The sequence below is a fragment of the Crotalus tigris genome, unplaced genomic scaffold, assembly GCF_016545835.1.
Source record: "Crotalus tigris isolate CLP2741 ecotype Arizona unplaced genomic scaffold, ASM1654583v1 scf7180000017771.5222438, whole genome shotgun sequence".
Classification (NCBI taxonomy): domain Eukaryota; kingdom Metazoa; phylum Chordata; class Lepidosauria; order Squamata; family Viperidae; genus Crotalus; species Crotalus tigris.
In genome coordinates, this window is record NW_024096622.1 from 4,467,932 (window position 1) to 4,481,226 (window position 13,295).

Here is a 13,295-nt window from a genome sequence, read left to right on the forward strand (position 1 = left end):
ATAAACTTATTCTATAATTCTGTTTATGCTTCTACTAGCTGTAGAAAATAGCTAATAATGGCAATATGTAAGCACTTTCATGTAATTTTTTTAAATCAGTGATTAACTGTAGCTATTATAATGTTTATACTGCTAAAAGTCCCTAGCTTTATTTGCAAAACTTTGAAGAGATCATTATTTGAATATGCATGGCCTTCCCAATATCACTGTATCCAAGGGTGGGATGCTTAAAAAGCAAAGCATAATATACGGTAAATGATTTAGGTAAACCAAAAACACAGACCAGACTACTGACACTGACATCCAGCAACTTGTCATCCTGTAATAACTAAAATTAATGTCACCCTTGCCTGTAATGTAAGGGCATTCTATAATTGGTGTGCCATAGTTGAGAAGGCTTTTTGTCACATCTCACATAACGTAAGCTTCCAGTAGAGGGAGTGAAGAGCCCCCTTGGTACTTGCTCACATTTGGGATAGTATATTTATGGAAAAGTTTTCCCTCAAATACTAAGTTTCAAAGTAGTTGAGAAGAACTTCACATAAAGAGAAATAACTGGATGTTTAGGTGCAGTTGCGAGAAACTGATTATTTTTCTAGTGGGCTGTAAGGATTCAATTTAACTTGCCTACTCCAAGCAGTTCAAATGGGAAAAAATGAATATCCCAGTTTGGCAATTGTACATAAAAAGTGAGTAGAGAGATCTTGATAATTAAATCACAGGAGACAATTTTATATGACTGATTAATGTGAAATTGGAATTAAGAGCATTCCAGTTCAGATTCTGTAGAACATCCATCCATTTTCAATTACCTGTCAGTTTTCCTGTGACTGAACAGTATGTTTGATAGAGTGGTTATACCGAAAGTTAAAGTGTAATTTATTTTGGTTAAATTTGTAGCTGATTAAATTATGTATCTCTCATAATTCTAGGATAGTCCCTTGCTTCTGCCACACTGAAATGCAGAGAGATTCCTTGGGAGCTGATTATAAAGTTAGGAAAAGCATAGACAGATTCACATCATACAGTTCTTGAGAGATATATACAGAAGTTTACTAGTTCTTCAGAAGTCCCCAAATTCTTGCTTTTTCTGAGTATACATCTGGCCACTTATCTCCTGTTAATTTTGCTTTACTGACCCAGCTGTGACCACTGTTGCATCCCTCTCCTTTGTATAAAACATCAGTTATTAAATTATTAAAATGAACATTTTAAATGAAATTCATAGTACAAAAATTATTTAAAAAGTACAATTGAAGCAATAAAGTTTCTTGCAGCAAAGATATAAATATTCTAATTTATAATTTTAAATATAGCTTTATTAAGACTAATTGACAGCCCAAATTCTCACCATTCTTATTTAAATGTCCAGTCTGGGCATTCCTATCATTTGACATTTTTCTCCATTTGTAAATTTTAAGTGAATTCACAAACCTGTGAATTTGGTTCTTCTGGAAGAGGAGGAGGAGAACATCTTTATCTAGATATAACTCTCCAGCCAGAGAAAAGTTTCTTTACCTGTTTTGTCTCATCTGGATTATCTTTCAGCTTGTTCCAATCCCTCCCCTCATGTCTCCCTGAGCTCAAAAATTTCAGTCTCTCTGGGAAAATTAAATGGATGGTAAAATTGAATATCATAGATTTAGAATGTTTATGCCTAAAGTTCTGAATTATTTCTACTAGCATTTGAATGCAGACATTTATAGCCTGGAAGAGAAAACATTGTGATCTTGCCACTGGACATGAAGCAAAATATCATTTTTTTCTGTTACTGGTCCCCTACAAGGGACTGCAACTGTGGTCACAGTCAGTCTTCCAAGTTAACTCAGATAGATATGTGGCATCTTAAGTGCAGGCTGCCTAAATGAGGAAGGAATCAAAATATGCTCAGGGACTGAATTCATAGCTTTGACAAAAGTTGCGAAAGGAGAAAAGTAAATTTAGCATTTTGCTTTATGACATATCAATGGTAACTGAACATACATCCTTGAAGAATAAAATATATTAATGTATTTTTCTGTTAGATTGTGAAAAGATGCTGACTGTTTAGGAAGTCATAAAGCTGACTATGTATCTGCTTGACTCTTTAGGAAGAACAGTAATAAGTTCTGTACCTTCTGCCAGTTAATTGTGTTTAAATCAGATTAAGTGTTCTGTAGAATGCTGACTTAGTTCAGGAAATGCTCAACTTCAGTTTGTTTTGTTCTCTGGCTTCTATTTTATTTTCTGCAAATGTGGATTTATGTATTCAACCTGGAATACAGTAGAAAGTAAAAAAAAATTCTAAGTGTTTAGTAGGAACTAACATCTGCATTGTCTAGATTAGTGGCCCCCAACTTTTTAGGCACCAGGGACCGGTTCTGTGGAAAGAGATTTTTCCGCAGACCAGAGGGGGCGTGGTTTTGCATGCTGCCTGCATCCTGTGGATGATGCTTCACTTGTTTCCATGGCCTGGTTTCTGGCATGCTGCGGACTGGTGCCGGTCCACGGACCAGGGTTTGGGGAAACTATGGTGTAGATGACTTCTGTTGATGAGATATATACTGCTTTATGTGCTCTCACAGTATTGCCATTAGACAAACTTAACAAATTCCTCCAAGGGCTTATTTATTGTTTGCATAGAGGCAGATAATTTTCCCTGATATGTTTATATTAAAATAACCCATGTTTGAAGAGACAATGGCAAAATATAAATGATATTGCTGAATATGGAATTGCTTTATTTGAAACCAAGCTTCAGTAAAAAACCCACCAAACCACCTTTTGGAATATACAGTACATTTCAGAGTAACAAATAAGTAATGGAAATAGGCCTAAATATTATGCCGTTCTCACTTTCCTCATTCCCAAGGTAGAATGTTGGTTATAAATGTCATTTTAACCGGGCCGTTTCTTCTTGTGCTTCTCATAGCACAAAAGAGAAATACATCTAGCCCCAATAGCACTGTTCCTCCCCTCCTAACAAAAATAGAGTGTTACTCTTTTAAGAAATGCCAGTAGTCCCTCTCCTAGTGATAAAAGCAGCTGCCACAATGCTGTTGCATTACTTTCACCAGAAAATAGATCAGTGCTTTGGCAACTGCCCACATATACCTTCTTCAATCATTAAGGTCAGAAAAGTGGACAGGGGGGGCACATGAAAACAGCTGACATAGTATTGAGTCATTTTCATAGCTTAAAGACATGCCCATTGCACTATGGCAGGTGCACTTGTGATTTCCATCTGTCTTTCAAAAGCTTGAAGGCTAATAGACATGACTTGGTAATGAAGTGACTTGCACAAAGTAATTTGCTTAAAGCTTTGCAGAATGTCCTTGGAACTTTGCAGAGTGGCTGTTAATTATATAAGGGAGCAAAACATTTTTGAGACTGAAGGGCAATTTGAAATATATTTGATTTTACAATCCTCTGTACATCTACAGTTATTAGCAGCCAAAAACTTTGGGGTAGCTGAACATAAACAATTATTGGATTAGACTTAAGAATTTCATAGAACAACTTACTGCAAGAGGAGAGTTCTATTAGTCTATGGTAGCCAAACAGGAGTCTGGTAGGGTTTTTTTTCAGACTAATTTTAATAAAAGGCATAAGTTTTCATAAACTGCAGATTATTTCATCAGGTGTATGGAATTTTGGTTGCTAATAACTGGGTTTGACAGGATTTGTTCTGATCACTAAACACTTGGTGATCGTGTCAGACTTATACACTTTATCATTTGTCTACAGCAGGGATATCAAACTCACCATGTCACGTGACATGTCACGACGTATCGCAACTTTTTTCCCCTTGCGGAGCTGGGGTGGGTGTGACTTTCGTGTGACCCATCCGGCCCGTGGGCCAGTAATTCTGACAGCCCGGGTTTAGAGATGCCAGTGTTCATAAGCAAATATTGTTATATACCAGGTTTTAGAATACATTGTAATGGTTTTGGTGATGACATTCCCTGTGAGAACTTTAAAAAAAAACACCCATCCACAGTATGAAACAACTATGGGGTTTTAATGCATAATTGGTTAAATATTCTCCATGGGCTTTAGCACTATGGCCACAACCCTAACCATACGGTACTATAGTGAGAGTAGAAAACTACATGCTGCCCATTTTTATAAAACACTGGTGTTTCTAGTTTGTAAAAGATAAGATGCTCTGTAGTAAGTATTGTCTACTGTATAGTTGTACACATTTTCTGCAAATAATTGAGCTTTATTTGACATTGAGGGAGAACTGAAATCTTATATGAATTAGTTATTTGCAGACTTGTGAACAAAAACAATGTATGGTTTTGAAAGGAATTTTCTGTTAGTCTCTTATAATTTCTTAGATTAATAACAAGCTTCTCTTAAAATATGTTTTAATTGCATCTTGGAGGAAAACATTGAGATAAACTCATATCTGTGATCAGTAGTCTGTAGAAAATTTTCTTCAGCAATTGACAGATTATGATCTACGCAAATTATAAACTTAGGTATTGATTGCTAACTCCAAAGTTACAAAAACAATTGGGCAGCATGAAAATTAGATAAATAGACATAATAGAAGCTAAGTTGCTATCCTTATGTAACTTAAGCGATTGATAATAAGTAATGTAGATCAGTCCAGCTCAATTTGCCATCCTTTAATAGATTGGGAGTTCAGTCTTTAATTATCTAGTTGCAGATTTAATCACCTGGAAATCTCCCATGTAAATTTCCAATGGTTTAGATGTAATTGGAGGAGCAAAGGTGTAAGAAAAATGGGGCTTTGAATCTTGATTCCTATATGAGAAGGGGCTGCTAACCTAGTCTACTTCAACATTGGCTGCAGGAAATTGTAACTCAACACCAGTCAGATGAAAGGAGGAGTAACTAATTTATAGATCTGTTATCCTACTCTCAGTTTTAGATTAAATTCTGATTGCCCATTCCTGTCTCCTAATAGTATTATAAATTGTCAGGTTTTGGACCATAGATATTTTGATATTAGTTTGCCATTTATATCAAACCACAACCAATGTTTTGGAGAAAAAAACTGAGCAGTAATTGGTTTGTAAACATTATCCTTGTAGGGAATATGCAAGTTGCTATCTGGAGTAAGTAGTATATAATCAGTACTCTAACACACGGGTATCAAGCTCGATTGCGTCACACATCATGTCATTTTTGCCTTTGCCAAGCTGGGGTGGCTGTGGCCTGCGCGTGACGCATCCAGCCCGCAGGCTGCCATGACACCCCTGCTCTAACAGTTTTTTATAATAATGAATTTAATTGGATAAGTTCTGGCGAGATGGGTGGCATACAAGTTTAATAATAAATATGAATTATTCTAGAACCCTGACCATCATAAATGAAGGTTCATTAACCTCCAGAGGCAGTTGATGGCTAGAATTTTTCATGTCCCTAGACTATGCAAGCATTTTCATTTGTGGTGATAGCTTCCTTATTCCATAATGCAGTTTTTCCTTGTGTTTGATTTAACAAATATGTTTATTAGGCTTGCTTGACTTACTCATGGATTTTCTTGTACCCCCCAACCCAATGCTATATAGGTGTATTGACTAAAACTCACTTCATCCTATGCATCCCAGGTTATGGGGATTTTTCCATGTTGATTTTTCAATCCTGGTCTTCCCAGAAATACTAATTTGGCATCTGGTTTTCTTACCTTGCAGTTGACATTAACACATACACACAAACACATACACAAATACACGAGATAGACACCAGCAGCATACTGTATATTATCAAGGAGCACTTTGATTCATTTATAATTGTTAGTAGAAAAAAACAACTAATGTAGTCTTAAAACACATAATAATTCATTACAGTAGGAATAACACGTATTTTTAGTTTCTTTCTCAAAGAAGGAAATACATAGTTTTAATGCAATGCTATCATAGTCTTGTGTCAAATGATTACTTAATCACAGGAAACAATAAAAATCTGTAGTTAGAAGACATGCAGCTATGTATCTGAACTGTTAGTACTCTTTTTTTTGCTTTGTATATTTTTAAATCTCATTTTGTAGCTAAATGTATATACAATAAGTGGGAAGAAGCAGAATTTGATAAACTGTAGCAGAAGGGGTTTCTGCTCCTCAGCTCTTTAGTTTAGCTATAGGAATTTGGCTTTGCAGCTTGAACCTTCAGCTTTTTTGCTGAGGTTTTTAGACATTTTATGTTCAAACTTTTTTAAGCAATCACTGTGCTTTATTTTATAAAATAGTAAGAATTCCTTCTATAATTTATGTTCAGTGAGTTCCCTCCCTTAGAAACCTCATATTCAACCTTTAAAAAAAATAAGTTGAAGAGCATGTCGTCCTTATGATTCCCAGTCTTGAATCATTCCTCCTCCTCCTGTCTCTTCGTGCTATGTCTTTCTTCTTTACTGGGTCTTTATTCTGTTATCTTTATTGCTTTCATGCATGATTTTCTATTTTTCATTCATTCCATTATTCTCATCTTTGACATGTTTGTTGTGTAAAGTCTTTGGATACATACGGTATTTCCCCCTAGTTTTTCTTACATTTCTTATTCTGTCTTTGATGTGCACTCCCTCTAAAGATCTGATTATAGTAAGAATGATTAGGCTTGGGAAAATAATGAATGAACATATCTATTTGTGCAGAAATTCTTCTAATTAAATGATTTGTAATAAACACTTCAATATGAAAGTAAATTAAGGATGAAAAAGTGATTTCATAAAAGCCCTCTCGTTCAGTGAAACTTTTATTTTGAAGCTACCAGTACTTCAGCGAGGAAAAAGCAAATCATTACTTTAGCTTTCAGTAGGGTGAACTCAAAAGGTTGCAGCCTACTTGCCTGCTCAGTGGCTCCTGTGAGTCAAACCCATTCCGTCTGTATTGCTTGAGCTAGCCCACATTGGTTCAGTCAGCCTTGAAATAGAAGATTGCGCTAGGAGAATAAAATTGCTGCTTCTCTGTGTGTTAATATTTTCAAAACCAAAAATAAATGCTTTGTTCAGAACTTGGTGCCAGTTCAAATATGCCCCTTGTAATCTCTTATTTATTTAAACTGAGATAAGGAAAGCATTTTTAGAATTGCTTTAAGATGTGAAATGTACATTGCTCACATAAGTGTAGGAGGGAAAAGGTCAGCCTATGCGTGAAAAAAAAAACCTTATTGAGTTCAAATGGGGTGGGAAAAGGCAGTCTGCCCGCTAGTATAAATATAACCAGTTGGTCAGATTCAACAATATTAGTTGTTTCCTACCCCCATAAAGATTGAATTGGCAAAACAACTCTATGAACCAAAGAGATGTTTTTAAAACTACCAGCTGTTTTTTTAATGTATATATTTCCTTTAAGGAGTAAAATTCTAGTACAGAGTCCCCCAACCATTCTGGCTTTGTGAACCACTGGAGGGTGGGATGTTTCCAAGTGAATGGCAGGCAAGCGGGTGCAGCTCCATTTGCACAAGTGGCAGGCACAAACACCTGCTGTTTGTGCAGATGGAGTGTGTATGCATGTGCTTGCCTGCTGCTCACATAAGTGGGGATGTGTGCGCTTGCCTGCTTGCCACTTCCATGGCCCTGTTCCAAATGGCTCAAGGCCTGGAAGTGCGCTAGGGGTTGGGGACCCTTGTTCTAGTATATAGCTCTTTAGACTTGATCACTATACCTTAGCATCGAAAGGGATGGTGTTCTAAGAATTCAGGTACATTGTTATTGCTTTGAAGTAGAAGCTCTCATTGTACAGTTTTTCCCTGTAGTGTGAAAGTTTAACTTTTCTTTAAAACAAATTTGAATTCTCATGTGTGCACACCTACACGCACACAAAACACCATATATATATATACACACACACACATAACAATAGCATTTATAGTGCCACTATAAATCTTGCCATTTAAAAAAATGTTCTGGGGATAGTCATTTAATACTGATTGCTAGTTTTCTCGGAAGATATAAGATTCTCAGTTCATTTTAGTATATTTGTTTAGGTAAAGTTTTTAAAATGTCTGGCTTTAAAATACTTAAGCAATTCTTAGTGTGTTGGTTATACCTCCCTTTAATATTTTAGTTTAGCAAGGTTGTTTTATTTTTCAGTATTACAACTTGTTCTTCTGATATTGAGAGTCATATGTACACAAAATGACACCATACTCCACAAGAAGAGAAGAATCTGGAAGGCTGTAGAAAAAAATTCTTGTAAAAAGTTAGCTGTCACCATCACTCATTGATTTACAAGGTGCTGAGTTCTGGACAGATCCAGATTGTTCCTCAACCTACACACAGCCCTTTTATATCATAAGCAATCAATAACTGTCAAAAAGTCAATATTAGCCTACAAGACCCCGGCCGTGTCCAATGCTTCCAAGGTGTGTTTAATGCAAAACTCTGTGGCAAGCATACCACCAGAGAGTTCTTCGTTGCCATAAAGCCAATTTATGGTTCTTCTAAATCAGGATGCTCCCCCTTGCAGTCATCTGATGGGTTGAAGTTGATCAGAGGCCAAGAAGGATTGAAAACCGCTAGGCTGAACAATTGTCAAACCTACTCCATTGGCTCATAATGTCTTACAACAGATTCCTCAGCTGCCAATCTTGGATGCCAATTTGGTGTAGTAGTTAAGACAACCAGAGGACTGTGAGTTCTAATTCTGCTTTAGGCACAAAGTCAGACCATTTGGGTGATCTTTTGAAAACCTTGCCAACAAAACTGCAGGAACTTTGTTCAGGCAATCTCTGAGAATCGGACATGATTGAATGAAGAAGTAGATTGCCTGATGAGAAACAAAGTGGTGAGACAGCAGATAGTGAAATGGAATGTCCTGGAAAAGGCCTGATTGATTCTTCTGTGCTGCAATGTATATTACAGGTCCCGCTTGTTAGAATTTACTTTTCTTATAAGGTATATATTTCTGTGTTCTCTCTCTGCTTTATCTTCCTAACCTACCATGTGAGGTGGACTCAATTGGGAGATAGCAATTGATTTAAATCTGAATCTCATAGACTTAACTAAACATTTTATATCAAGTCATTATTTGTTCTAATCATGAAGAGTATGCCTCTGAGTTCTCATGATACATCAAAAACAAATCATAGAATGTGTGATTCTCTCTTTTATTTCACTGTGTCTTTCAAGCTATAATAGATAAAGTAAATACGTAGATTAGTCTAAATAATTCACATATTAAAAGCTTGACTTATACTAACTTTTCTTTCATTCTAGTATTGAATGTTCTGATTTCTCATAATGACAACATTTTGTAGTTAAGTAGATTTAAAACATGGCTGTATTCATTGCCTTTTCATTCAAAACCAGCTGGAGCCATAAATAGATTGGGAGCTTCAGTGGAACACTGCTAATAACAAGTATGGTCCAATTAATTTGCTTTTTCATGTAAAACTAACAAAAGGGAACTAGCCTTATTTCTTCATGCAATATGTTTAGCTTTTTAAAAACTTAGTTGATGTTGAGCAATATAAATGTGCCAGTAGTTTCCTTTACAGCTTATCCGTTAACTTTATTTTGGGAAAATGTTGTAAAGAGGCTGTTCCACCATGACTGACTCTTTCCTTTTGCTGCTTGGCTCCTTAACTTGTTTTCTCTTTCCTGACTTTGTTATGCTGAACAGAGCATTCTGGCACAAGGTCTTGGATAAGGAAGCTTTAGCGTTTGTTAGATCATTCATCAACCTTCTCTAGTGTTTTCTGTTCTGAGCAGTGCCCTCCCTGGATTCAAGCAGAAAGAGCATTCCTAGCTCTGCTTTCATGGCAATTCCATGGCAATAATTTAAAATATCTTTGTCCAGATCTTATAACTAAAACAAAAAGCAGAGTAGCTTACGCATATCACTAGTCAGATGGTCCCTTTCTGTAGATTTAGAATAGAATAGAATAAAAATTTAAAAGATATAAAATATAGCAAAGATGTGTGGAGAGAAGAAAGGTCAACAGCGTAACCACTAGCGTTTAAAGTTACAGTTCTGTGATCAGCTTGAATGCAAACAATTCAAGTAGTATGTTGAAATGTTGCTAGATGATACTGAGTGTTGGCCATGGGAAGGTCTGCATGAATAATATATATTTTATCATTGTGTAGAGGCATGTTTCCAATATTTGTATGTAGAGATATGACTTTTGCTATTTATGTGTGTTACTCAGGTTGAAGGTATTCTTTTTTCCTCCTTTAGCATTTGAATAGTAGAATGTGGATATTGGATTAGCTCAATTCAAATATAATCTGCAAATCCAAATTCTACATTTTAGGAGATGGTTAATTTCTTATGTCATACTTGTCATTATTCCAAAGTTCTGTTGGGCATAACATTTATTTATTTAATTGAGTGTTTTTGTGCCGGAGACAAATTCTTTGTGTGTCTAATCACACCAGGCCAAATAAAGTAATCAGTTCAATTCAGTTTTCTACAGGTAGTCCTTGACTTAGTTGGGACCAGTATTTCTGTTGCTAAACAAGGTGATTGTTAAGTGAGTCATGCCCAATTATATGACTTTTTCTCACAGTTGCTGTGTTTAACTGACTTGGGTGAATCACTGCTTAACTTGACCTTAATGCACTTCTCTTTCCTTTTGAGGAAAGATATCTTTTTCAGGGAATGGCATATGGTTTGCTGTTTTGAAAACACAAGCCATTCAGGAGAAGAAATTTATTACATGTTTCTCCAAATGTTGGCCAGGATGTTGAGTGAAATAACTGGTATTTAAACAAAATATTAAGATAGAAATAGCGAGTAAGCATGGTTTTTGGCCAAAATATTTATTAAATTTCTACACTACCCATCTCACCTACGTGACTCTAGGCAGTTTACAATTAGTGGTTTCATTGTTCTTATGTAGTGTTTTTATATGTTAGTTGTGCACTGAGTCAAAAGGAAAGGTTCCTCAAGATTAATTGGTTTCTCAAGTATGGTTAGATGATTTTGGTGGGGATGAGACTTATATTAACCCTTTTCTGAAGCCAAGAAAAAAATGTGCTGAAGACATGGCAGTGAGCAAGGCAGAAAAAAGTACTAATGGGACTATGTCATAGAAGGAGGTGATATTGGAGTTTTGGTTTATTTTTTGCAGTTTGAGAATGGTATTTTTGAAATTAATAATTTACAGTGTGTATTTTCCTTTCCCACCAAAATCACGCCTTTCTATAATGATAATTTCTGCTGTATTTCAACAATAACACCTCAAGGAGCTCTAAAAACTCTAAAAAAAGCAGCTCAGAGAAGAAAGTGTGCTGTGGGTTAGAATATACACAGGCAACAGACAAAGTACAAAAGAATATTGCCACTAGTTTCTTTAGTTTATTAGCCCAAAAATGTGTAGCATTACTTTTAGCCTAGATATTTTATGTACAGGTCTGGTATAGACAAATAGGATCATGATCATGTGTATACTTAGCATAGGCAGGGATCCATGTAATCCATGAGTTTTTTGTTTACTTGAGAAGGGAACTTTTCATTTAGCTCTGTAGATACCCGACAGCACTCCAGGGTAAATAAGATAGGAAACAAAATTAGGTGAATTAAATCTACTTTATTGTAAAGCTACATTAACAGAATCTCACAAGTCTGAAAATACAATATTTTCACCCCCACTTTTAACTGTTTGATCCATTAGGATGGGTCCTCTTTTGTCTGATTCTTTCCTAGGCAGCATCTCTTCCCTGCTACCCCCAAGGCCATTTCCATGTTCCATTACAATCATCCTGCAATAAGCAATCAATAGAATGTGTGTATATTAATGGACTCTGATAATTTGGGTTTTGCCTGATGTCTTATGTCTTTCAGTGCTGGAGGTGATCAGTCATGGCAAGTGATGCCATCATGATGATGCGCGGGCTGACAAAGCTCAGTAAGGCAGTCCTAGAGACCCAGGCAGGACAGCTCCGACAAGTAATCCTTGGTGGGGATACATTAACCATAGCGCGAAGCTTTCAGGCAGTTGCTGAGGAACAGTTCAGTGCTGCTATGGGGAAAATGCAGGTAAAAGTATTGTTATGTATTTGTTTGATTTCGCTTGTGTCTTCCCCTTTCAATTGATAAATATTTGCTGTTGTCTTTCCCCCCCCCATGCCTTTCATGTTAAAAGCATAAGAATTTGTTATTCAGCCTTACTTGGGATTTTTTAATATATACTGAAACATTTTTAAAATGCATTTGAAAATAATATAGCTACATTGCATTGGGAATTATTATAATGTTGCATTGACAAATTTGCACTACTCAGGTGACCCTGAAGACATAGATAAGGCTCAAAAGAATGCAAATGAACAGCTGTCTGCAGGAGTATAAATCTTTCCATTCCCCACCATCGAGTCAGAGCTGAAGAAGCTTCCTGGATGAGAAGCAAAATGTCTTCAAAGAAAAAACAAGAAAGTCCAGTTGCCTTGTGAAAAAACATCTTTGGGATAACTATGACCTGGATGACTGAGAATCTCCATAGACATCTGGCAGTAGCTTACAACTGGAACATTAAAAATGAAACTAAAGGCTTAATTTTGGCTGCACAAGAATAAGCTGTTAGAGCTAATGCAATCAAGGTCAGAATTGAAAAACCATCAAATGATTCAAAGAAGCAGAAAAAACAGATCATATACCCAGCTTTTGCAAAAAGATTGCACAAACTGATTATAAAAAAAATGACATATACAGTTTCCAAAATGATTCACTGGAACATCTATAAAAATGATCATGTACTAGTAATGAAAAATTGGTTGGGATTGTCAGGTCCACCATCGTTCTCTGGTATCCTGCCATCGTGCTGAGGGGGGAGGGGGGATGGCATGCTTGGGATTTTTGCTTCTGCTGTTCATTTGGGAATTACAGAGGGGGTCTGTCTTCAGAGACAGGACGAACTCCTTCCAAGCTGGTTTTCACCAGGTTCCAAGACTGTCGTGCCTTGAGTGTGAACTATTATCTGCCGAGCATATCAGCATTCTCAAAACATCTTCTCTGCATCTTATTGTCTGCTGGTGAACTGGTCAGGGGGTTGGGATTGGAAAACCAAAAGAAATGCTTTATGCTTTGCGCAGGATCTTCAGACTCCACCTGACTTTACTGCATCCATTTTATCTCTTTTGATTCAACTCAGTGGATTTGATAGTTTTACTCTCCTGAGGGGGCTGACTGGGGCGTATCTGATGGATGTAGAATTTAAAGAGTAGGTGAATGAGCAGGTTAAAATGTTTTGAAATTTCTGAAGAGACTGATAAGTTTTGGCTCATAACACACCAGATATAACTGTGGTTGAAAAGAAGAAAGTATGGATAATTGATGTGGCAGTACTATGGGATAGTAGAGTAGAAGATAAAGAATTAGAGATCACATAGTGTTAAGAGCTGAA

At 36.3% G+C, this 13,295-nt stretch overlaps 1 protein-coding gene across 3 annotated transcripts in view; it reads left to right on the top strand.

Moving 5' to 3' along the window:
- Positions 1-13,295, top strand: part of COQ8A (coenzyme Q8A) — a 48,562-nt gene that overhangs the window by 3,278 nt on the left and 31,989 nt on the right. For 2 of the 3 annotated variants that reach the window (XM_039341742.1, XM_039341743.1), the window contains exon 2: positions 11,741-11,935. In XM_039341742.1, coding sequence (XP_039197676.1) covers positions 11,759-11,935 — 177 coding nt within the window. In that variant the 5' untranslated portion in view covers positions 11,741-11,758. Of the gene's footprint in view, positions 1-11,740; positions 11,936-13,295 lie in introns of those variants that run through there. The other variant, XM_039341744.1, reaches the window with a different exon arrangement.